The sequence below is a fragment of the Gopherus evgoodei genome, chromosome 22, assembly GCF_007399415.2.
Source record: "Gopherus evgoodei ecotype Sinaloan lineage chromosome 22, rGopEvg1_v1.p, whole genome shotgun sequence".
Taxonomy (NCBI): domain Eukaryota; kingdom Metazoa; phylum Chordata; order Testudines; family Testudinidae; genus Gopherus; species Gopherus evgoodei.
This window is the reverse complement of record NC_044343.1, coordinates 462536-488912: the sequence shown is the minus strand read 5'-3', so window position 1 is coordinate 488912 and position 26377 is coordinate 462536. Positions and strand designations below refer to the sequence as shown.

At 46.4% G+C, this 26377-nt stretch overlaps 1 protein-coding gene and 1 long non-coding RNA gene across 6 annotated transcripts in view; one reads left to right on the top strand and one right to left on the bottom strand.

Moving 5' to 3' along the window:
* The window catches only part of LOC115638496, a 65673-nt gene that overhangs the window by 73 nt on the left and 39223 nt on the right, over positions 1-26377 (top strand). For 2 of the 5 annotated variants that reach the window (XR_003997467.1, XR_003997469.1), the window contains exons 2-4: positions 7621-7747; positions 15935-16246; positions 24094-24216. This is a non-coding gene — a long non-coding RNA (uncharacterized LOC115638496). Of the gene's footprint in view, position 1; positions 447-7620; positions 7748-15934; positions 16258-24093; positions 25356-26377 lie in introns of those variants that run through there. The other 3 variants (XR_003997466.1, XR_003997465.1, XR_003997468.1) reach the window with 3 other exon arrangements.
* Positions 1777-25484, bottom strand: NWD1 (NACHT and WD repeat domain containing 1). The gene is made up of 20 exons (XM_030540058.1): positions 25345-25484; positions 21895-21980; positions 21079-21195; positions 19405-19575; positions 19227-19353; positions 17669-18947; positions 16953-17156; positions 16603-16762; positions 16088-16205; positions 15411-15575; positions 14643-14837; positions 12028-12150; positions 10448-10647; positions 8561-8833; positions 7642-7732; positions 6969-7123; positions 5882-6158; positions 5009-5565; positions 3772-3880; positions 1777-2535 (listed from the first exon to the last, which is right to left on the bottom strand). The coding sequence occupies exons 1-20, from the start codon at positions 25460-25462 to the stop codon at positions 2249-2251; spliced, it is 4812 nt and encodes a 1603-aa protein (XP_030395918.1). The 5' UTR covers positions 25463-25484; the 3' UTR covers positions 1777-2248.

Genomic DNA, 26377 nt, shown 5'->3' with positions numbered 1-26377 from the left:
GCGAGGTCCTGCACTGGGGCGGTGGGGAGCGGTGCTCATAGACGCTGGTGGGGCTGGGGCAGAGCAGGCTCTGTGCCTGCAGTTGACGCCATGTCAGTGGTCACTATGGCAACGCTGCCTGTGCAGCATAGTGAGGTGGGAGCCATGACAGCGCTAGTGTAGACAGGAATATTCCCAAGGGTCCAGCAGAGACTGGAAGCATGAGAGGGAAGATCATGCCTTGCCCTGCCTGGACAGCTGCAGTTGGTACGGCCCGGGGGGCAGGACATTACCTGGACTGTAGCTGCTGAGTGGGCGGGAGAGAGACTTACAGCAGAAGTGGCGGAAAGGAGTGAAAGTGGATGCGAGTTTGCAAGGTGGAATGGCTGCAGAAAGGACAGGTCAGGGATGCGCTGCGTACAAGGCCTCATTGCTAAATGAACAGCACAAGCATGTAGGGACAAAGGGTAAGTTTCACCTTGCACCAAAACGAATTATACCTTGCAGGGGACATAAAAGGCAACAGTAACAGTTTATTTAAATACAGTAAGAGAAAGATGAAGCCCTTTCACATAAAATGTAAAAGATTGTGGAAAGTTTTTTTTAAACTAAGGGCTGGGGGAAAGCTGACAGACGCAGGGGCACACTGGGTGGAGACATCCCTTAGGGATGAATTTATTAAATGGAGAACTATAGGTCCTAGTAAAGAAGATAGGAAAGACATTGGTAAAGTACAGGTAGGAGCTAATGGAAAAACAGTCAAACATAAGAGGTCTATTTAAATATGATAGATAAAGGCAAACATCTGAATATTGACAAAATGTACAAGTTCTTATGTACAAATGCTAGAAGTCTAAATATTAAGATGGGTGAACTAGAGTGCCTGGCATTAAATTAGGCTATTGATACTGTAGGCATCATGGAAACTTGGTGGAATGAGGATAATCAATGCAGCATGTTAATGCCATTGGGAAAAATATATAGGAATGAGAGAGTAGGTTGTGCTGGTTGTACTATATGTGAAAGAAAGCATAAAGTCAAATAAAGTAAAAATCTTAAATGAATCACATAGTATCTTAGCATCTCAATAGTTAGAAATTCCATGCTTGAACTATAAATGTATAGAAGTTTGAGTATACTACTGACCTCTAAACCAGGGTGGTGACAGCAATTCTGAACTGCTCAGGCAGATTAGAGAGGCTACAAAGGCAGAAAGTGCAGCAATAACGGGGGATTTAAACTATCCTCATATTGACTGGGTATATGTCACATCAGGAAGGGATGCAGAGATAAAATTTCTAGACACATTAAATGACTGCTTTTTGGAGCAACTTGTCCTGCAACCCACACTGGGAGAGGTAGTTCTTGATTTGGTCCTACATAGAATGCACTATCTGCTCCAGGAGGTGAATATAGCTGAACCTTTCTGTAATTGTGACCATGATGTAATAAATGTAACATCATTGTGGAAGGAAAAATGCCAAAGAAACTCACTACAGTAGCATTTAACTTCAAATAGGAGAACTACACAAAAATGAGCAACTTATATAAGCACCTATTCCCCCCACACTCTGTCCCGATTTCTCATGCTTGCTGCCTGGTCACCCTACTTCCAGATCTACATGGAATGGGCAGGCTGAGTGTATTAAGGAATAAAGTTGCATCTTAAATTATTCCTTCCCATTGTTTCTAATAAAACTGTAAATTAACAGTGACATTTGTAAAATTCAAATTTACTTTTCATCATTTATTCTGTTCTTGTCCAATACCATAGGTATTTTAGAGATAATGCCTCTTTTCTGGAAGTATATTGTACACAGATCTGAAGCTTCCCAAGTCAAGAAATGCTAGACAGTTTTTCTTGGCCTTACCCATACTCATTAGTTATCTCAAATGTTCTTTTATGCAGAAGAGTTGGTAGGCACCACCAGGAGGATGAACAAGAATTAGGGCCATGATTTGTGGATTCCAAAGCCAGAAGGGACCATGGTGATCATCTAGTCTGACCTCCTGCATAACGCAGACAATAAACCTTCCCTAAAATAATTCCTAGAACATAGTTTTTAGAAAAACATGCAATCTTGATTTTGCATCATGAAAATCGATAGGAACGGGATCAAGACCTCAGAAAACAACACAAGCTGATCTGGGATAAGAGGCAAGATCTCACTCTTAGTCCAGAGCCAGGCTGCTGCAAACCAAATGAAAAATATTCAGCCAGTAAATAATCTGAGAATCTTCCTGGAACTGCTCAACCACTTCACCAGTTTTACATGATCACACAGTTTTGAGAGAGTTTATTGGTTCGACTCTGGTTTCTGGAGACTTTTCCTCTGTCATGTTGCTCTCTTGGGTTTGCCTCCTCTTTCTTTCTGGATTTTACTACACATGTTGCCTTGATGTTCTGGAGTGGATTGTACTGTGAGCTTATGAATTGTGGGCAGTGGAACCTCTCACGAATTATGTAGCCGAGTCTTGTTGTTGCAACGAACCCATCTGCAGTTGGCATGATTCTGTTAGCAGTTGCATACACAAATTGAACAGCCAACAGGGTACCTGCAGAAGACCCCCAGAAGGCAAAAGGGAGAAACCAAGGTCAGAACAGACAAAAGGACTTGTAGCTTAGTATATTCCCCAGAAGCATGGGAAAAGGACTTGTCATTTTCTATAAATGAGAACCATTTAGAAGGACAATTTGGACTCAAGAAAAATAAGTCACTGATGTTAATGTTGATAATAATAATAATAATTTTGTATCAGTAGTGTCATTAGCTCCCCGTTCGAACTATATTGATGGTTTTGTTGAGGAAAGCCTGTAGCGGCCATATCACACTGCCATAAAACTTGCAACTGATCAGGACCAAATACTTTGTCTTCACTGTGTGCAAGAGGAATAGGTAGAAAGAAAATCTCTCAAAGGGCCACTGGGCTTCTGCCCAGAAAGCATTTTCTTATTACCATGGTGTAAGCTTACAATCAACTTAGATACCAAAAAGCAGTAAATCTGCTACCAGAGGTGCAAAATACACAGTTGTGCAACCCTTTTGCTGTAATACCCCTTCTCAGATTAACCACATCCTTTGGGAAAGAATGACAAGTCATACAGCCGTCTAGGAAGGATGGTCACAGTGATTATGCAAAATGGGCTGAACCGAGTGTGATCACACAAAATAGCATCTGATACAGAGATGTGGCAAGGAAAAAGAACACCCCCCATTTCTTCCTTATGCTGAGTCTGGTGCTTTTGTACTCCTGGGCCCTAGGCTTTGGGGATACTTCTAAAGGTGGACTCATGTGGATACCATGTATGAGGAGGTCAAAGGTCTTTCTCTTCTTTCTCAGAGACAGTGTCTTAATCACCTCTGTACATCTGAGAAGGAAACTATAGCCACAGATAATGGTGGCTGTTCAATGTAATAATATCACTCCCAAAAGAACCACGGTCTGGTCTCTGGGATGGTACATCCTATTGTGATGTCACAGAAGATAGAGGTATCAGGTCAGGCTGTTGTGGAACACAGATATTCAGGGATTGGGGGGGAGGTGTCAGTGTTCCTCCACACATAGTTGTAACCCCTTGTATCCATCTGTGCCTGTTAATTAACTGTCTTTGGCCAGGAGATGTATCCCAAGTTTTCTGTTCAAACATGCAGGCAAGGAAATCCCTCACCCAAACTGCTAAGTGAAAACTGTTTTCCTTTGCACCACATCAAGGCCATTGGATCTCTGTTTAATAAAGGCAATAAGGTGTACAACCTGCCTTATATTTGCTATAAATCCAGAATTACTCACCGCTTAAAACATCCCAAACTGTAATGGAGTGATCGAATGACCCAGTGTACACGTACTTATCATCTTTCGAGAAGCAAGCGCACTGAATACCTTTCAAGAAGGAAGTCTGCTAAAAATGGATAAAGGTTTGAATTAGACCACAAATATCTTGTTAAATGCAAGTTGAGACTAGGAAGCCCTATGCAATTTAGTGGCTACTCAGCAGTTGTGAGAATGGGGATGAAAATCTAATTAAACCAGGATTCTCACCATAAGGCAGAGTGGTCCTGATAGGGGCACAAAATGCCACAATATGAAGTCCTTTGCTTGTAAAACAATCTACAGCTGTGCAGAAAAGAGGAGATCCACTGTGATCTCCCAGGAACCTAATTAATCTGCAAGTGACACGGATTGGATACAACGGGTTGGCAACCTTTCCGAAGTGCTGTGCCAAGTCTTCATTTATTCACTCTAATTTAAGGTTTCGTGTGCCAGCAATACATTTTAACGTTTTTAGAGGGTCTCTTTCTGTAAGCCAAATATATAACTAAACTATTGTTGTATGTAAAGTAAATAAGGTTTTAAAAATGTTTAAGAAGCTTCATTTAAAATTAAATTAAAATGCAGCGCCTCCCAGACCTGTGGCCAGGACCCAGACAGCATGAGTGCCACTGAAAATCAGCTCGCGTGCCACCTTCGGCACCCGTGCCATAGGTTGCCTACCCCTGGGATACAGTCTGACTCCATGGTATATCATCAGGTGAAATCTGAGGTCTATCAGGCACAGGTGAAAGTCTAAAAATATCAACTCAAACTCTTCCCTCACTTTTTTTTTCTTTACTTGCCTCCACTGTTCCTGGCCTGTTCACTCTGTGTTGCTTTTGCTTATTCACTGAGTAAAATCCTGTTTTCTTTACATGCAAGTCCTCCAGCTGATGCCAAGAAAGTGAGTGTGGTGAGCAGGCTCTGGGCCAGAGAGATGTTAAGTGCATTAGCTCATGGTGACTGTGCACTGACAGTGTCTCTGAATAAGGCATCAAAATCCTGGATATGTACAAATCGGCACTTCAGGCCATAAAACGGGTACCTAGCTGCCAACTGAGCTGCCAGATACAGGATTTAGATGCCCTCCTATATAAAAATTTGGCTTCCTATGGACTCGTTTTTCTACTGTTTTGGCTTTTCAGATGCATTATTAGCTCATTGAAATAAGTGACTCACGATGCTGTGCCCCTATCTCCACCCACCAGGGCAGTACCTTATAGTAGCACATTTCATGTTCCCACTGGCAGACATCCAAGTCCCAGAGACACTGCAGAGAATCTTCAGAGCCACTTAGTGCCCACTGCTCTCCATGGCTGGTTTCTAAACAGGTGACTATGCATGTGTGCATTTCCAAAGGAAACACTTTGGAATGTGGGCAGTCGTAAAGGAACAAGTCCCCACTTGACATGCCATAGAGGACCCGGTAGTTTGCAAGGACAGCCACACTGGAAATCACAGCAGCAGGGATCTGAGTATAAAAGGTATAAATAGGCTCGTCAATCACAGGGCATGGCTTTCCAGGACTAACATCCAGCACAAGAATTAAGTCATCATATGCTATGGCTAGCTGCTCTTCCTGCCTGTTGAATGCCATGTGGTTGACTGGTTTCTGTGACTTTGGGGGTGGGATGCACACCACATCTTGCCTGGAATTAAGTGGAAACACAAGGACCGTTCCAGACACCAGCCCAGTGAAAAGGAGCTGCTTCTGCTCAGCCACCTCTAGACATCTCACTTGGGCAGAGGTGTCCAGTGTGTCACACTCTGCACCTGCAACAGAGAAGAGATGTCTGTGAGGTTCTCCCTGCTCCAGCCCTAGTCCTTTGGGTTTTTCCCATATCTCATGACAATGATCTAGACAAAAATGTCAAAGAAAAGAGACTAAAATAATTCCTAAATTTACAGTCCCTCTCTGCTCAACCCATCCCTTCTGACACAGTGTGAAGGAACAGAGTCCTTGCAGCATGCCTGGAAGGCCAAAAAACTCTGGCTCTGTCAGATCAATTATTCATTTTTTGGAATCATTTTAATTCCCGTGTTACGCCAAGTTTTAATTCTCAACAGTGTTTTGTAGATTGTCGTTCACCTTTAGTGGAGTCCCAGATGATGACTTGATGTCTTTCTCCGGCTTGAGGGAAGTAGACATAGTTCCCATCATGGGACATTGCAGTGCATCCCATGCGATCTGGGACTGGTGCTAAGGTTTTGTGCTTATGATCATAAGTGAGGTCCCAAACTTTGAGATATGGTGCACTGTGGGAGGCAGATACCAGTGTGTGGCCACATAGGGCTAAAAGAGTCACTGGTGTTCCCATGCCATCCAAAGTGTCTGTCAGCAAACCCTGCTCTGATAAACTCCACACCTGGGAAGAATTAGAAAAAACATAGTGGCATTCAGTCAAAATAGTAAGAAAACACAAAATCATTAAATAAATAATTTTTCCTCTCTCCCATACCCTACTAAGAGGGGAGTAGAACAATTAAAGTAAACTTTTATAAAAACAAAGTCAAAGTAACGATACAAGAAACAGTCTCATAAGACAAGAAACAAAGAAGAGAAATCAAGTGTGTCGTACACAGAGTAAAGAGAGATGGGACATGTTCCAAAAGTGATAATATGTTAGAAGCATTTCTGTTCAGTTAATAAATACACAAACCTTCTCATAAATAAATGTTTATAAAAGACCTTGAGCTGTTCTGCCTATCTGATATCTCTGCTCTGAATGACACCCCATGAGATCCTGCTGACCTCAATTAGGTGGCATCAGGTCTTAGCCTCTTGGAAAGAAATGGTGTCTCAGGTACAGAATATTCCCTTTGGGCTGCTTCAGTCTCACTGTTGGAGGAGAGGGCAGTTTCTGGGGTCTTGGAATTTTAATTATTTTAAAATAATATCCCGTAATACTCTGGTTATAAGCTCTCCCTGGCCTTTCTCTGTCTGAATTTATATAGTACTGTCACTCACTGTTCAGTGCCAGAAAAAGAATTAACAGGAGAACAGAGTGAGAGCTACACACTACTAGAACTAGGAAAGAGATAAGAGAAAGACATTCAGATGAGACAATAACAGAAACACCATAAATGCATCCACAAGGCAGGTGGTTAGGGACCAGCATGCAGATGTGAGCTGGGCCTGTAGGAGGCATTTCTCATGGGAAAGCTTCCCCTCTTACCTGGATAGATTCACCCTGAGAGCCTGTGACAATGATGCTGTTGTCAGGAGAGAAAGCAGCTGAGTGCACCACACACTCATGTTCCAGGTCTGCTGCCATGAACCTCTGGAATCCCTTTGAGTTGGCCAGGAACACTCGCACATACACCCCAAAGCCTAAAACAATGGAATGTAAGTTTCTGATTTACTGATCTGGGGAGAAGCTTTTGAAAGCACTCGGGATGATATAGTGCAGACAAGGCCAGACCCACTCAATGTACTTCAAAGGCTCTAAAATGTTACATATCTCCTCCATTCATGTTCATAATCTGTTGGTCCCAGCATGCCAGTAAAGTTGTACATTGAGAACTGCTCAGAACCCAAGGGGCTGAAATTCTCCCCTGGCAGAGGCCCAGCACAAGTCCTATGCATCACATAAGTCCCACTTACTTTCTGATTGTAGCACTTATATGGTGCATAGACCATGTGCTGGCTGTCTGCACAGGATGAATTTCACCCCATTGCTTTCCAGCCCTTTGAGCATATTAGTTTGATAAGAACATGTTAATAAGAGGGAAAGAACCCCATCTTGGCTCCCATTTAAGGGACACTGGGTGTATGACACTTAGAGAGACTACTGCCATCATCTTTTATAAATCTGAAATCTTTCCCAGGTAATCGGGATGAAGTTAAACCTGCAGCAAGAAGGGACTCATCTTCTGACACTACCAGAAAGCGAACTCTTCCAGGAAGTTTCTTCATTAAGCTGTTTCCATCAGAGAAGATCTGCCGAAAGAGAAGGTAGAGTCAGACACAGCACTGTGGTGGTTAAGCTGCCTCTCTCAGGTTAGAGGGAAGATGATAGGAGGATAGAAACTAAGGTGAATAGAGTTTAGTTTGGCCTCTCAATGATGTGCAGCTCCCATGTGTACACAGCATGAGGTCTGCAGTTATAGGGAGCATGCTTTCTTCATCGTGAGGAGAGGAAAGTCCTTTGGAGACCCATCCTATTACCGAGCTCAGCAGAAGGCTGGATGGTGCCTGGAACTGTACTTTGGCTCATTTCACTGGACCTTAGTGGACAGTTTACCAGGGAGACCTTGGTGCAAAGTCTTTCTCCTCCCGTGCACACTTTTATTGCTAATAATATTCTACCCTTGTCTAGCACCTTCTATCCAAGGAGCTCAATGCGCTTTATGAACAGAAAACACCCCAGTGAAGTGCATTATCTTCATATTACACATGGCCAAATTGAAGCACAGAAAGGGGGAAATTATTTGCTCAGTCACATAGCAAGTTTGTGGCAGAGTCAGAAACAGAACCCAGCTTTACAGCACTTGGATCTTATAATCGCATTGCTGCTGATGGGTGAGCAAGCGAACAAAGGACATCATGCTAGAGCATGTCAAATTGGCTGTCTTAGGAACTCCTAGAAACCATGGATGTGTGAAAATCTATCAGGGAATCTGTATGACGACAAAGGCCTATCAAAGATGCAGGCATCAGCACAGAGCGAAGTGAAACTGAGAAGAGAGAATCCAGAATCCCCACAAAGCCAGCATTTTGTAGATTAAATCCCTGAAATGTTATAGCTAGCTAAGCAGAGAGACGCACCATGGAGAGGGAACCCCTGCTAAATCCTACTATCATCTTTCCTTGCTTCTGGATCAGAATGCTGCAAGTTGGTGCTTCTTCCTGTAGCCCTGATAGCTGGCGCTTAGACTGGAGCTCTCCCGTGCTGCTGTCCCACAGACTCAGTGTTCCTCCTTCAGACATAGTCATAACCACCTGCCTTGATTCAAACACTTCAGTGCACAGCCACGCATTTGGGGCTTCACCAGAAATCTGGAAAATATGTTCCGCTGTTTCCAGGTGCCAGGCATTAACCTAGTAAAAAGAAGGATTGGCAGGTCACCTTCGCCGGAGATCTTTTTATGCAGCATTTGTACGTATATTGATTCTGAAGTTTAGATGCTGACTTAATTTCCCAAATTTCACACTTCAGGGATCTCAAAATATTTTACAAACCCACATGATTCCTTGGAAGAACTTCCATATGGTTGTTGCTATCACAATCTTGGAGTAACTGCACCTGTGTCCCCCTTCTGTGGTCACAGCCAGGTCTCCTGGTATCACCTGTCTCTGTTTAGCCTTCAGACTGGGCTTTTTAAGGATGTATAGCTCCCTGCCTTACACTTTGATATGCCTAGTAAGCCAGTCTACCTAAAGGCCCGTGCCTGTGCTTTGCTTTCTCTCTAAGGGGTAGAACAGTGCATTGCCAGCAGTTGCAAGTTACCACATAGCTCTTTCTAAGCAAGAACATTTATTCCTAAGGTGAAAGCATTACAGAGAAAAAAAACCAATAAAAGGTCTTATATGCATGCTAAAAGCTTACCAGCAGTCACCCATCAGTTTTATGGGGCCCTAGTAGGTCAAAATCCTTCTAATCCTTCTGCAAGGGTTGCCCCCTCCCCCTTTGGACAGAAGGTCCTGTCCATTTGCTGGATTAGATAGAAAACCCAGAGTTAGTTTAAACCAGGAGTCGGCAACCTTTCAGCTGTGGTGTGCCGAGTCTTCATTTATTCACTCTAATTTAAGGTTTCGCGTGCTGGTAATACATTTTAATGTTTTTAGAAGGTCTCTTTCTATAAGTCTATATAACTAAACTATTGTTGTATGTAAAGTAAATTAGTTTTTTTAAATGTTTAAGAAACTTCATTGAAAATTAAATTAAAATGCAGATCCCCCCAGACCGGTGGCCAGGACCTGGGCAGTGTGAGTGCCACTGAAAATCAGCTCGCATGCCACAGATTGCCTACCCCTGGTTTAAACTTAGCCTTTTTATATCAAAAGCCCTTTCTTTGGCTGTTGGTTTCTACAAAACCCAGTTTGAATCAGTATCAGAATTCTTCTGTTGACCTAGCTGCTGTTACACTGGAGGTTAGGTTGATCTAACCATGACACTCAGGGCATGAAATTTTTCAGATCCCTGTGTGACATAGCTAGATTGAGTTAATTCTAAAATGTAGATCAGGCCTTGCATTTTATCCAAGCTCCAAGCAACCGATTTTTTTCTTCAGTTCCTTGAATGGTTGCTGAAGACGGGATTCACTGTGCTAGCCAGTGGAAGGGAAGGCATGGGAGCCCCATCATTTAAGACTTTGAAAAGTAGACTGGACAAAGCACTAGCAAATGTCCACCTGAGATATTCTGCACTGGCCCCAGGAGGTTGGACTGGATAGGACCCAGTACGCTTTTCCATCCAGTGGTGTTGGAATAATTTTTATAGTGGTGGTGCTGAAAGTCATGGAACAAAGCTGTCAACTCTGTATATGATGGAAACCATTTAAAGCCAGGGGTGCTGCCACACCTCCGGCACTCCTAGTTCTGGCACTGCTGTTTCCATCTCTATGTGTCATGATTGTAACTTCTTGTGGTTTCTGCTCAGACTCTTGTCTTCTCTGTGCACTTTACATTATGGGATGGCTTCCAGTTCCATACCTTTGCACCTGATGCTGAATACACAATCCTGTTCCTTTCATCCACATGAAGCTGATATAGATGCTGCTCTCCAACGTGACTGTCCTGAATGGAAAACTTCTGTCTGCCAGAGACTAAATTCCAGATGCGTAGAGTGTAATCCATGGCAGCTGAGACAGCGGAAGTCCCTTTTCCAAACACTTTCACACATCTCACCTCAGCTACAAAACAGCAGAGAGAAGCATTTGCAAAATGGGGGACCCTCCACACTTCTAGCAATTGGAAGAGTGCCCAGATTACCATCAGCTGTGAAACGTCTGCTGTGCTTACAGCTCAGGAATGACTGGATGCAAACAGTCAATGCTGTAGTAAGGCAGTGAGAAAAATTCTCCAATGAGGGTCAATGGGGGAGTTAATTGCATTCTACAGCAACATTAGAGGGGTCAGTTTTAATCCATTAAATGGCTCTCAGTTACCACATTCTAAAATAACTTTTAATTATGGGCAATCACTTGATCTGTTTAAAGGATGCTGCATGGAACAGGACAGTTTGGCGACGTTTGTTGCAGCCTTCAGCTTTGAGGTCTGGGTGTTGCCACCACACAGAAGCTCTCTGTATAGTACAGCAGTTCTCATACTGTGGGTCGGGACCAGTGTTCCCTCTAATTTTTTATGTCCATATGCGGAATGAATTTTATGATGTACACCAATATGGAGGTGATGTGTGACACATCACCTTCATATTGGTGCGCATAACAAAATTGATGTGGTGGAGGTGGGGCCAAGGGGTTCAGAGTGTGGTAGGGGGCGCAGGACTGGAGCAGAGGGTAGGGGTGTAGGGGGATGAGGGCTCTGGCTGGGGTTGCGGGCTCTGGGGTGGAGCTGGGGATGAAGGGTTTGGGGTGTGGGAGGGGGCTCAGGGCTGGAGCAGAGGCTTGGGGTGTGGGGAGATGTGGGCTCTGGGGTGGGGCCAGAGATGAGAGGTTTGGGGTGCAGGCAGCTCCCCCCAGCTGCAGCAGCTCCCTCCAGCTGTGGCAGCTCCAGTTGGGCTGGGCCAAGGGAGGGCTCCTCGGCAAGTCTGGGGCAGGTCCATGCTGGGGCTGGTGGGGAGGGGTGCCTCTCCCCACCGCAGCCCTGAGGCCCTGCATGGAGCTTAATAGGCAGCTGTGCAGCTTAGAGGGAACTTAGGTCGAGCCCCCAAAGTGGGTCGGAACCCCATTTTAATGGGGTCACCAGGGCTGTTTTGGACTTGCTGGGGCCCAGGGCCGAAACCTGAGCTCCACCACCCCGGGCCAAAGCCAAAGGCTGAGGGCTTCTGCCCAGAGGGCTGGGGCTCAAGTTAAAGGCACCCTGCCTGGGGCTGAAGCCCTTTGGTTTTGGCTTTGGCACCCCTGCCCAGGCCAGTGGGGCTCAGGCTTTGTCTTTGACCCCCTGGCCCACCCGGAGTGGCAGAGCTTGGGCAGGCTCAGGCTTCAGTCCCCTCTCCTAGGATCATGTCATAATTTTTGTTGTCAGAAGGGGGTAGCAGTACAATGAAGTTTGAGGACCTCCGCTATAATATAAGCGGAAGCCAGGAACCACACCCCCTTTAAAAGGCTCACCAGAGTGCCCAGTCAAGGTGTGCATCACCTCAATTTCCTCCATGATCCACACAATCATCGTGCCATCCTGGGATCCTGCCACCAGCAACCTGTGATCAGAACTGAGTTCCAGCACTGTCACACCTGTAATTAAACAGAGATGGAAGGGGAGTCTGCAGACACAGCACTGGATAAGTTCATGGAGGATAGGTCCACCAATGGCTATTAGCCAAGATGGACAGGGATGGTGTCCCTAGCCTCTGTTTGCCAGAAGCTGGGAATGGGTGACAGGGGATGGATCACTTGATGATTACCTGTTCTGTTCATTCCTTCTGGGGCACCTGATATTGGCCACTGTTGGAAGATAGGCTACTGGGCTAGATGGACCTTTGGTCTGATCCATCATGACTGTTTTTATGTATGCTTTCCCACCTGTGATAGCAGCAAGTCTTTTACTGACCTTATGTGAGTTATGTGACAAGAGACCAACCAAACTAGATTAGGTTCCCTCAGACATTTGTGGATCTGTGTCTGTTTATATTGTAAATACTGTTGAGTGGCATCTCTCCCTTGGTGCAGTAAAAGCAGTCAAAAACGTAATTGGTACTAAATTCAGCATGAAAGGTTAAATCAGCAGATGGACCTTACAATTCCTTTGTGTTACAGGCAGAGGAAATATAGAAACTGTCGCATCCCATAATATATACATTAATGCAGTCTAGCAAAATTCTGCTTCTACAGGGACATTCATTTTCTTTATTGGGTACTCTTGGGGGCATTCTGTGCCCCAAAATAAAAAATTCTGCACATAATATTACAAAATTCTGCAAACGTTATTTGTCAAAATAACACTACATAATCACCAGTTTCAATTATTTTTGTAATTTATTTCAAAATACCTATCAGCAAGTAAGTCTGTAACAATACAGATACACACAAAAATTCCCCCAGGAGCAGAGAGTTATTCATAGGATCATAGAAGATTAGGGTTGGAAGAGACCTCAGGAGGTCATCTAGTCCAACCCCCTGCTCAAACCACTATGACAACTCAGTTCCTGTTTCTCTGCCCTCTTCTCCATTCCAGATCCCAGCTGGGGAGGGGCAGGGGGAGATACAACCCTTCCCCACCAGAGCCCAGCTGTGTGGACCCCCTCAGCCAATACACCCAAACCCCCTCCACTCCCAGCCCAGCCATGGGTTCCCCCTAGCCCAGATATCCGCACCTCCTCCCCCCCAGAGCCCAGCTGCAGGGCCTCCCCTTGCCCAGATACCTGCCCCCTTTTCCCCCAGAGCCCAGTCTTGGCTCTCCCAGCCCAGACACCTGCCTCCCTCCTCCCCAGGGCCCAGGGATGCAGAGGGAGAAAGAACCTAATGCTCTGTCCCAGTCTTGCATGAGATTTCCTGTGCACTGCCCTCTCCTTCCCTTAAGGCATGCTGGGAACTTCAGCTGTCAGGAACCCTTTAGCTCCCTTCTCTGCCCCATCGCAATGTCTTCTATGTGCTAGCTGGGCTCTGCTGGGTCCAGTGGCCCCTAGTGGCGACCAGCAACACTGTAGCCCATTTCTGTGGGGGAAAGGAAATTCTGCACGAACACCACTAATTTCTGTAAAATTCTGCATAAGAACGGCCATACTGGGTCAGACCAAAGGTCCATCTAGCCCAGTATCCTGTCTTCTGACAGTGGCCAATGCTAGGTGCCACGGAGGGAATGAACAGAACAGGTAATCATCAAGTGATCCATCCCATTGCCCGCTTCTGGTAAACAGATGCTAGGGACACCATCCCTGCCCATCCTGGCTAATAGCCATTGATGGACCTATCCTCCATGAACTTACCTAATTCTTTTCTTTAATTCCCTCAGAATTCCTCCCAAGAATAATCAGGCAAGCAAACTATAATGAGCTTTATCATCTTCATTTTGGTAAGGGATGAGTGAGTAGATTTTGTGCCTAGACTAATACACCTCCAAGACTGTAGTGAGCTGGTGCATTACTGCACTGTGCGAATTATTCAAAAATCACTAAGTGAGATTAATAACTAGAAACAATTAGACCAAATAAGAGTAAGCCTCACAGTATCATAAGCATACTGGAATGTCCTGCAAAGGAGACCTTGGATGAGTGCCCTATGTGGTGCAATAGTCACCTCTGCCTATAGAGGGAGACACAATATCCAATATTTACAATACTATTAGTCCCCTACCTGGGGAAGGAGGCCTCTGCTGATCCCCACACTCAGAAACAGGTCAGAGACCAGACACTCAACATCAGTTGTTCTCGTTACAGGCTAGTATGAACTTTAATGTCAGTCAGAGTTGCTGGCAACACCTTTCAGGCTCCTTTTCTGTGACCTGGTGTTAGTAATATGCACCATCCTGCCAGCTGCTTCACAGAGAATTATCTATCAGTAAAGTAACCCAATTATCTGAAATTCCCTAGGAGGCCCATGGAAATCCCACTGCATTTCCCAAGCACCAAATAGCAAATGTCAGAGATGCTGTGGGACAAAGAAAGCAGGGAGAACTGACAGATAGTGCCATCTCCTCACATGTAGCTCCTATACTTCAGGTCTCATTAAGGTGACCCGTTTCTGTCAGCTCCCTTGAGGAATCCTCATGCCCTAAGAAAAGGCCTTACCTTTTAGAAATCCAGTGATAGTCATCTTAAGAGGCCCACCAGGTGGCTGAAGGAATCCACACAACGGGACAAGAACAGGATGAGGACAGACATTGAGCCAGCTTAGACACTGTTGGCACAGCTTTCCAATTAGATCAGGATAGGAAAACATGAAAAAATGCAGCCTGGCCAGCATCTCAATGTATATAATACTCACTCCTAAGAGGGAAAAGACAAGGCATTTTAAAAGGGCTCCTAGCATATGACTGTGAGAGGTCATTACAATCATTCAATATGGAATACAGTGCATAGGCTACCAGTTTATAATGAGCAGGTGTGAGTTTGCCCTTCCCTGGCTAGGTACTGAGATACTGCAGGGATGGGTGCAGTATAAAAACTTGGATAGATTTAACTGTGTATTGGAGAATTTTCATGGGGGCTGGGGGAGAATTGTGAATCTATCCCTTTAATTAATAGTAATGCTGCCAGGGGTTCAGGTGGCTTGTTAGACGCTGATAGTGAAGGGGGTATGAAGGGAAGGACCTTCTGGGCTGGGTGAACTGGTCTGATCTAATAAACAAGATGCCTGTTGGCGAAAGCTATTAACTTTCCAAAAAGAAAATTGCGGGTTCCTCCCCAGAGGTCCGGAGATACCTAAGGAAGGATTTCATCTTTAGTTGTAATTGCCCAAGAAGAAACTTCCTTTAGGGAGCAAATATTCCAACTTCCCCAGAACAGATCTGCCCATGGCCAACTGCAGTTCAAATATGGACCAGAAGTGGCTCTTACCTACAACACCATCTATATAGTCAAGTGCTGGTTTCAAAAGGAGAAGAGTTTCTTGTATAAGGCGTAGCTCTGGGCAGTTAATACGCTCATTGCACATGGCAAAGTCATTGACAATGCCCTGAATTCCAGTGGCAACAATTTTACAGGTGATCCAGTTCATATTCCCTGCAGAAAAGAGTACTGACCATCAGAGAAGAGAACATTGGGCACAAGGTGGAACCGTTCAGTCCAGAGGACTGGGGGTCATACTCCTGGTGATGATGGGAAAGGCCACTCCTGGAGAGGGTCTGAGGCCACTCTTCAGGGAGACTGGGGGCTATCATTCTTTGTGATTCCTTTTTTAGCCTCTTTTTGAGTGGGTGAATACTTTCTTAATGTACTGTTTTAAAATGTCTCCTCCTGAGCCTTGGGAAGAGTGGGAGCGTGGATTTTTATTTCTCTCAGTAACTGGAGTGTGGATGATGAGGACTCTGGAGTGTCTGGGGTAACAGTTTGTGAGGATAATGTATTTTTCTCTTTCACAGGTTTCCTTCTCAATTTGGCTGTTGATGCTCAGTTTGGCAGCTCCCAGTACTTTCAATACAGAAATGTTACATGAATTGTGATTCTGCATCTCCCTGGCATGCAGCTGAAGGAATGAAGCGTGTTCCCTGTTGACCATTGTCCCCGGCCCTTACCCAGCACGTCTTGCTTTAGCTCCTCAATTCTCCCAGCGTTGAGTAAGTGAAAAGGCAGTTCGCTTAGCTTCCTCCGATTTGCAACAGTATCAGAGAACCAGAGTGGCTGAGGTGCTACCTGGTAAAGGGAGAAACAGGAGGTGATCAAGGAGAACCCAAGTGAGATACAGGTAATGGATTAAATTCACTAATGCCTCCAGTGCCGTAGTATTTGGATTTTAACTCATGGTGTGACATTGAGCCCTTCCAGGCCACAGCCTGAGGGACGGGCTATCTGCAGCAATATTGCACCAGGGGCACAGCAGAGCCAGCAGGCAAGCTGATACAGGCCAATTCCCTGTCAAGTGGGGTTACCAGTGATGGACAAAGTAGTGTAGATAAAACAAAAGCCATCCAGAAACAATCTGCCCTAATTCCCAATACTTCTGATCCTACCCTCTGCCCTGCAGTTTGAGGGCCCAGGCCTCTTGGTCCAGAGCCTGCGAGTACCAAGAATGCTTGCTGAGCTTCCTCACCTTCCTGTCAGCATTCAGAGATTTGCCAAGAAGTGGCAGTTTCAGGGACTTCTTCATGCCCCAACTCCAAGTCCCCCTGAAGAAATCTGCTAGGAGCAAATGACGCTTGTTTTTTTCTTGGGCTGGTAGATAACGACTCTGCACCACTTCAGTAAACTGTCTGGGAGAGGAAGGACGGAGACACTGAGGTGGGGATCCAGAGAATGGGGTTCCCATGAGCCTCAATCAACACTGATGGGAATGAACAGCAGTGCTGAGACAGGGAGCCTAAGGAGGATCCCCACACAGCCAGCACTGGGATATCCCCCACACAAGAGTTTATGCCTCTTCATCCTGTGTCACTGCTGTACCTGTGAGCAAGGCCAAGAAGCGCAAAGCCGTCTGCCTGCCTCTCTACCAAGCACTCTCCAATGTCACGGCGCAGTCGAGCCCACAGCAGAGGAGGAAAGCGCAGGATGGTTTTACATGGAGGAGAGCAGTGCTGGTAAATCTCAGAGAGAACCTCATCATCGAGGGACAAGATGTCCTTCAGCTCTGCATCTGATAGCCCATTCCTGATTTGGGGAATGACAGAGTCGGGGAGATTAGTGCTCTCCCCCCAACAGTATGCATTGGCCTCCAAAGTGGGAGGGTGAGCAGTATCTTTACTCCTTACACACACACTCTCTCTCTCTCTCTCTCTCTCTCTCTCTCTTCTTCAATCTCCAGCTGGCCCCAAACCACCATCCACCAGGAAACCCACCTAGGTGCTGTTCACAGGGACTCCAGCTCTGGGCAAGAAAGACATGCACAACCTGTTCACCCACCCGAGTCTCCACTAGGCAGTCTTAGCTAAGAGCTCAAATCCTGGAGGAGCACAGGAGACCAATTACTCATAGGCCAGACTAGGCAGCGTGGCAGGTAAGAGAAAGGAGCTTGTGCTTATGCTCATGTAAAGACATTCACAGGCTGGAGAAGCCGGGAGCTGCTGTTGCCTGGACTTGTGTTTAGCCCTTGAGATTCACCCAGATAAAAGGAGCAGTTAGATGGTGCAGGATGCTCCAAAAGGGGATATGGCAGCACTTACCGTGAGGAGGCAATATACCCCAGCATGTGTGCCACCAGGACTGTGCTATGCAGCTTTTCCAGTCTCACACACAGACTGTGCATGGCTTCTTGGGCTGTGGTAACAATCATCAGTGCTGAAGGCAGAGTGTAGGATGCCCATCTCCTGGCCTCATTGAAGGCCAGCTTGAATAGCAGGGGGTGCCCACCCTCAGGGAAACTGTGCTGGAGAACAGTCTGCTGAGCTGGGCTCAGTTTCCGTCTCACTGATGCCAACAGCACCTCCAACATCTTCCCACCTTCCTCTCTGGATAATGGACCCACTTCAAAGTAGGCCTCGGGCTCAGGCATGGCCTCTTGGAGAGTTTCCAGAATCCCATGCTCTGCTATGGAAGTGGAGACAACAATGTGAACCTTTGAGGGACAGTCTTTAGGCAGCCAGTAGAGTCTGTGGGCACCATTAGCAGGGATTAGCTGGTCCACAGAGTCAAAGAACAGCACCAGTGACTGTACACCAAGGTGAGAGACAGTGAGGAGGAGGTTGTGGAAGAACAGGATTAAATTACTGCAAGCCTGTGTTACCTGTACAGGAAGAGGTGGCAAACCAAATGCTAAACACACCTGGGAACAAATATCACTCAGCAGGCTGTGGATTGTAGAGCTGACCTGGGATGTCCCCAGCTGGCGAATTACCACCACAGTCTCCTGCCCCAGGAGAGTTCGCACGTGCTCAGACAGTTTGCACATCAGGGCGGTCTTTCCACAGCCTGGAGGCCCATAGAGAATGAGGGGTGTGTGGACATGGTCATCATTCTGTCTGATGCTTTGGAGAATGTTATCCAGTAAGTCCTGCCTCCCACAGAACAGTCTGCAGCTCTCTAGGCACAGCATCATGTGGTGGCTCAGCTCCTGCAAAAGCCCCTCTGGCTCCTCGCTGCTCTTCCCTCTATATCGGAGGCTTCTCAGGACCTGGTGATTTGTAGCAGTGATAAACTGTTCACACAGCTCCTTCAGGTACTTGGTATGCCCCTTCTGTCGCGGGTTCCCAGGGTGTGCATTCCATGGGACTGTATGCACTTTGAGATGCTGGGGGTAATAGTTTGCAATTTTTGCCTTGAGGCTCTGGAGCAGCTGTTGGGCTTCATTGTCCAGGCTGCCATCTTCCTCTGTATCCACCAGTTGCATGCTTGTCCCTTCCAGCAGGTGTTTGTCAAGGCCCTCAACCTCTCTGAGGAATATGGAAGCAGCCGAGTCGATCTCTTGGGTGCTGAGGAGGCCTTGTTCAATCTCCCACTCTGTCTCTACAAAAGTAGGGGGGAGATGTGAAGAACATTTAGGTCCAACAAAGAGCAGAGGAGAAGTCACAGTCTAAATCAGCCCAGCACACTCCCACTTACCCACTCTGCACCTCAGGCACAGCTAGCGAGCCAGCACACTGCTACCCGCCCCCGCACAGACTGGGGGTGACTCAAAATGGAGTTAAAGGCCCATCTTCTCCTGATTCCCACAAAGAAGACAAAACCAGGGTGTAGGGGGCGAGCCCTGCTTGGCTATGGCCATTATCTCATGTTGGGGCACACCTGATTTGTCATAGCGATGCCTCTGTTCCTGGCTGATGAGTCCATGCTTCTCTGCTTCCCGGGCTGCCAAGCGCAGTGCTGAGGCCAAGTCTCTCTCCACGCTCCTCCAGACCTCCACATCTCCCTGGTGCTGAGCCTGTTTGGCAGTGGGGTGGCAGTGGGGCAGGTGGTCAGTAATTGGCTGCAGGACATATACAGAAGGAATGGCATTCTCATCCTTCCAGTACCAAAATGTCAGGAGATGTGTGGTGGTGGGGTCCCCTGTCAGCTGTGCAATCAGGGTCTCAAACTCCTTCTCTTCTATAAGTCGGGGGAGGGGCCGGTGTCCATAGCAATCCCCAAGCAGGCCCTGTAGCAGAGGGACCAGAAAAAGCTTGTAATACTCACCAGCATCATCATCTACAGGCAAATGGAGGAAACCCATTTCTCCTGAATAAGTAGAAATGAAGACTTGGGGCCCTGAGAGTTGCACTAGGCTTGTGCCTGCGAGCTGGACAAGGCCTCAGATGGGAAACTGGGTTGTGGCTGTGGCCCTGACAGCTGGACTGGGCCTGAGGTCCTGGAAGTTTGGCTGTATCTGAGGCCCTGACAAATGGATCAGGCCTTGGGCTGAGGCCTGGGGAGTAAGACCCATAGTGGGAGGCAGTCTGGGCATGGCTGCTTGGTTATGAAATTACCTGACTACCACTAGAGGCATTTGCGGAATACAACATGGAGCAGCTAATGGGAGCATCTGAACAGTCAGAGCAGAGCACAAAGCATGCTCCTCTGGGGCGCACACAGTAACTCAGTGCTGAGGTTCTAATTGACTCTCTCTCTGAGACCTGTCAGGCTTTGAATGCAGAAGACTCTTTGGGATATCCGATGTATTTCGCACAACTGCCTAATGATTGATTTACTCACACACAGCTCTGTCCACAGCAGGACCTCCTTGGGGCCAGGCCCTTACCAGGACGGGGCTCTTGCTAGGGCAGGGCCCTCTCCCTATTTGTTCTGTCCTATCAACAGCACCTTTTCTTCTCTCTTTCTAAAATGTAACCAACCCCAAACAACAAGGTGGGTGTGGCACCAGAAAAGGTGGCTGATATTGTAGCCCCAGCTCATCTCCTTTGGAGAGAACAGGACCTGACAGCTCTGAGTATTGTATTCTGATCAGATCTTTAATACCATGCCTGTCAGCACAGTGCTAAGGTCACCTGAAGAAAGGGCAGCAAGCAGGTCAGGAAAGAGGTTGCTATAACATGCAGCCTTCAGCTCCTGGAAGGAGGTGTTAGAGGGTCCCCAGTTCCCTTCCCCTGTGTGGGGCAAAGCAGTGGAACAGACACACTCACTCCTTGCCATGGGGGTATATTTCTGGTTCTTTGCCACATTCTTTCCTGAGAAGATTTTTTCTGAACTGTTTAGTTTGCCAACGAAAGTCACCCAGGCCCTCAGGTAGAGCTCTTGGAGTGATAGATGGCACTGCCCACTCGTCTCTTATTCTGTCTGTCTGACTCCTAACTCTGGCTGCTTCTTGGTATGCACAGTCCTCTTCCCCACAGCCCATTGTCTCCAGTGCTGCAGCCCTGTTCCCTTAACAGCCCATGTGTTCAGAACTGGCCTGGACATGTGCCGTGTGTGTACTTTTGGGGGCCAAACCCCACCTAGTTGCTGAAACTTCCCTCTTCTGCTCCCTGATGAAATACTTTTGAAGACTTCTTCCTCCAAGTAATGACAAGCACCCTGATCGTCTTTCTGTGTTACTAAAAGACTCCTGCATCTCCCCATGAGCTTAGCAAGTTATGGATGTGTGAGGCCAGCCCCATATGTCTTCCTTGGTAGCGGGGTCTGAGCATGCACTCTTTGTACTTACGATAAAAGTGGGACCCACTGACAGTTTTTGACAGGATTCAATCTCCTCCAGACAGAGTTGTGTGTTCATGTGATCAGTGTCTATAACGTCACAAACACCCCATCTCAGGTCAATTACCTGCAGAACAGCAAAAAAGCACAGGGATGCTTGGAGAATAATTCAAAGCATCTTGAAATGGCAGTGATATGGAGGGACAAAGCTGCCACATCACTTTACTTTCAAAGATAAAGCTGAAATCAACAAGGCACTTGTAACTTAGTGACTAGAAACTTGGGAGAGGCAGAGAGGCATGTAATTTCTTGCCAGGGATATCTGGAAGGAGGCACAAATTTGGGAATTTGAACCATAGGCAGCCTGACATGTGACTCATATAGTTTTGCTCAAGTCAAGGAAACTTGTTAATCGGAAGGATGTTTGTTACAATATTTGTATGCTACTGCATTATAGGGTATAATAATAATGATCCCCAGCCTTACAACAACCTCTTTTATGCCAAAAGTTCTGCACAGATGGTACAGACTGGGATAATTTCATATACTCCTGAGGTGCATCCACCTCTGGGGTGGAACACAGAACAGTTGTTTATCAGTTTAGAGAAAGTATAGAATAACTTATCCAATGGAGCCTGGGAGCAATGTGAGAACTAAGAGGCCAACACAACCCTTCCTGAAAGCTCCTAAGCCTTTAGGGAGACTGAGAAGTCAGGGAGCATTTGTGGGGCATGGATCACGTTTTTCCTGCATCTCACACACTTTGATGGCCTGCAGCCAGGTTAGAAAGCATCAGCAATAATCTGTACTACAGGAAATGGTTTACCTCAAACATTAAACTGTGCTTCTGACAGAAGGCCTGGACCTCAGGGTATGCTGTCTTAAGCAAGGTCTCTCTCTCTGTAGCCATGTCTGCAAGGAAGAACATAAGAATGGCCATACTGGCTAAGACCAAAGGTCCATCTAGCCCGGTATCCTGTCTTCTGACAGTGGCCAATGCCAGGTGCTTCAGAGGGAATGAACAGAACAGGTAATCATCAGGTGAAAGATTTGTGCAGCACCACAACAAAAGTTAGGAATCGTCTTTCTAGTTGTCAGTCAACCTTCTCATCACCTTTAGGTTTCAGATTTAAAAACCCTGTTTAGATGAATACTTGTCTAATCTAGCTAGGTTTCATACTCTCCTCACCACAGTACTGTCTGACAGTCAGCACTATTGTTTCCTGCTGTGTGCGAATTCAGGCACACATTACTGCATTGGTTAAGTGAAGTCGTATTTTAAATATTTTTTTCATAAGGTGTAGAAACATAATGTGTTTTTGGTTTGCTTTATGTTTGTTTTTTTAATGCAAGCTGAGCAGCAGTGGATTTTGAGGTAGCTTAGAGCTGTTGAGTATCACACAGCAGCCTTGATCTAGTACTGATCCAGGACAATGTATTTCCAACCCCTGGATGCATTTCATGATGGTCAAACCCCCTCACATATGGGACTAATCAGCCCCTCTGTTGTCTGTCTCAGTAGAAAAGCCACAGCAAAGGGCACACTTTAATTCCTAGAGCGGGTCCCTCCACATGGGACAGAGCTACATTTGTGAAGCTTCTGTGGCTGCTGCCCCTACTGTGCCTGCTGTGAAAAGAGGGCTCTCCAGGACTGTCAGTGCAGCATCTTGTAACGGTGTCACATCCACTGAATGAACCCAAAAAGTTAACAGAGAAAGTTAAAATAAAATACAATAAGTGTGATGATTTGGGGAATCTGTCTATGTGCAACTTATGAATACTGATTGATGTAGTTAAATTACTGTGTCATTGAATTACTCAGTGTATGTGGACAAAGTAGGTGAGGTTACATCTTTTATTGGACCAACATGGCTACAGGGACACTGCATACAATATGTAGGATCCTACCAAATTCATGGTTCATTTTGGTCAATTTCACAGTCATAGGATTTTTTAAATTGTAAATTTCATTATTTCAGCTATTTAAAACTGAAATTTCAGGATATTGTAATTGTAGGGGTCCTGACTCAAAAAGGAGTGTGTAGGGGGGGTTGCAAGGTTATTGTAGGAGGGGTTGTTGTACTGCTGCCCTTACTTCTGTGCCGCCACTGGCAGCAGCGCTGCCTTCAGAGCTGGGCAGCTTGAGAGTGGCGGCTGCTGGCCAGGAGCACAGCTCTGAAGGCAGACCCGCCACCAGCAGCAGCGCAGAAGTAGTGATGGCATGGACATGCATCTGACAAAGTGGGTATTCACCCACGAAAGCTCATGCTCCTATATGTCTATTAGTCCATAAGTGCCACAGGACTCTTTGCTGGTATGGTATTGCCACCCTTCTGCTCTGCTGCTGGCAAGGCACTCCCTTCAGAGCTGGGCACACAGCCACCAGCTGCCACTCTCCTGCAACCAGCCACTGCTCTCCGGCCACCCAGCTCTGAAGGCAGCACAGAAGTAAGGGTGTCAATACCACAGCCCCACTAAAATAGCCTTGCGACTCCCCCTGCAACTTCCTTTTGGGTCAGAACCTGCCAAATTGAGAAATGCTGGTCTCGCCCATGAAACCTTTATAGTATAGGGTAAAAGCACACAAAAGACCAGATTTCATGGTGGGAGACCAGATTTCACAGTCCATGACGTATTTTTCATGACCGTGAATTTGGTAGAGCCCAAACAATAGGTGTATGTGGAGTCAGCCATCTGCTGTCAGGGGCTGTGCTGCGTATCTCCAAAACCAGAGACAAAGTAGGGTTGTTAAACCTTGATGGCTCCCATTCAAAGTGAAGCACTTGGACAATGCCATGACCTATGTTAAACCAATTTTCTCCAACTTCTCTGCAGGGCCTGGGTTCTGGAGAGTGGAAAATTCCTACCCAGGAGAACAAAAAGGCCAGTTACTAGTGCTGTGTCTTAAAAACCAGAAATCTTGAGAGTGGGGACTCACAGAACAAGGGAAGCTTGGGCAGGAGAGAGGCTCATGGGGGCACACTTTCATAGCTTTTTAACTTTTTTTAACATTTTTTAATTGCAGGACCAACTAGGAAGGAGGGAACTGGATGCAGAGGATAAGCTGTGCACAGAAGAGGAGACTCTGGACTCCTTAAAGACCTCAGACCTAAGCATGAAGAACACTCAAGAGTGGTGAGGAAATGAGGTAGGGAAATGTGTACAGGTGTGATTGTTTTGTCTAGATTTGTGTATTTCTTGAGCTAGCTAAAAAAGAAGTGACTGGTTTTTGAAGCCCTTGAAAAGCCTGGGTCTCTTTCTGTTTCCGCTGTCATGTGTCCCTGGATAGGTGAATTGTAAAGGAGAGTGCCTAAAGGGTTGGGGCCTGGAAAAGGTTGTGCTTAAGCTACTGGAGAGTTTGGGAAGTGAGCTCTGGTCCTGGGGGCTAAGGACAGCTCCGCCATCAAGTCCCATTTTTGTGAAGGGGTAACAGACGAAAGCCTGTGCCCAGGACCTGTACCACAGCAGCCAAATAAAGAGAGAGTGCTGCAGCCTACTTTGACCAAGGGAAGCTTAAGAGCACACAGGTGTAGCATCTTGGGATCCAAACACAGCAGCCTGATGAGGTCCAACTGAGAGAGCTCTACCAGGGCTGTGACAAAGAAAACCAAAGAGCAAATAGGAGAAAGATAAGAACACTCACAGCCACATATATACCCCTTACCCCACACAGTGCCCTGCACATGCACAGCCCTTCCCCCTCACATACACATAGGTTCATGCATACTCCACTCTTCATATGCTCAAGCATGCACACTCCCACCCATGCTGTCACACACAAGCACATACACACACATGCTGTTCCATGTATTTTTCTCCACACTACAGTGGAAGTAAAGAACCAAATTCAGGGGACCCATTGCACCCAGCCTCACTAAAGCCACTTGAAAGTCAGCCTTGTGCACCAGCCAGCATCTCTTCTCCTTGGCCCCTTGCACAGTAAAGTGTGCTGCATGCTGACCTTGTCTGCACTGGCAATGCCATTCGTACCAGAATCCTGCTCTCTCAGACACCATCTACATGCAGAGGGGATGGTGGTGGCAAGTACAGCATGCACCTAACTTTGAATAAAATGCAGCAGACTGCAGCCATCTTCACCTTTTAATGTGGAGCTGCAACTCCCATGGAGGACATGATTCTCTGCTGAGTCAAGCAGCCTGGCCATGTTGCAGCACTGTGCAACCCACTGCCCTCATCCCTTCTGGTGTAAGGGATGAGATCTGCATTCAGACTGCCGAAAGCATTTGGCATCTTCAGCACTTCGCAGTTTATTTACCTGAGTAAGCTGAGCTGATGAAGATTCGGACCAGACTGGACGGCTGGAAGGGCAAAGGGACCATCTTACCCTGGAGAAGGTCCCGGCATGTGTCCAGGCTGAGGCAGCTGAGACTCATGCTGGTGTCTTCACTTGTTGACTTCTCCCTTGGAGAACACTGCTTTACAGAAGAATATATTCAAACAAGTGGCAGGAATGAGACCCAGCATGTGGCACTAATGAGCGATTCAGCACACTTGGAAACTGCCCCCTCAAGACTTCCCACCTCACCCCAGAGAACAGACCATTGTGAGGCTTTGTTCCTTCATATTTAAACAGGACCCAGTAAAATCCTCACTTGTTCAAATGGAAAAAATAGAAAAACCTAGAGCTCTGAGTCTGCACTGATAGCTGTGAAACTCTTGTCTCCTTGCAACACAGGGGCTTGGCTGCATCCCAGGAGGGCATCCATCTCTATAGCAACCAGTGTTTGTCACTGAGGCGAATCCCCGGGGTGCTCTAAAAGTGCCAGACTCTAGTGTGCTCTTAGTCAGGGATGTACACTTGAGGCCTTTCGCTCAGAGGCCTTGTTTATGCTAGAAATTCTTGTAGCCATATTCCAGCTGTGGGCAGTGGTACCATTGCTAGCAACAGTATTAGCATGAATCCGGACAGGGCACTGGCATTCTTTCCACCTGCTCAGAGCAGGTTTTGACACGGGTCTGCACTAGTCTTTAGTCAATGTGTAAGAGAGTGACCTACTAAAATGCCTCAATTAAAAATATTCCCAGTCAATATTTACACCTGTACAATGACCTCTGAAGCCTGTGATGTGGCTCCAAGTAAACTACAGGGAGGACAGATGCAGCTCACAGGGGAAGCTGACAAGAAAATTTTAATATTATACAAGAACTAACTGACTATGCAGTGTCAACAATGACCAGGAAAAAAAATAATTATTTTATTTTGGAAAGTGATATGACAGCTGGACTCCAGTGTCACAAGATGACTCTTACAGTTTGGATTCTACTGTACAGAATGCAATCTGCTTGTT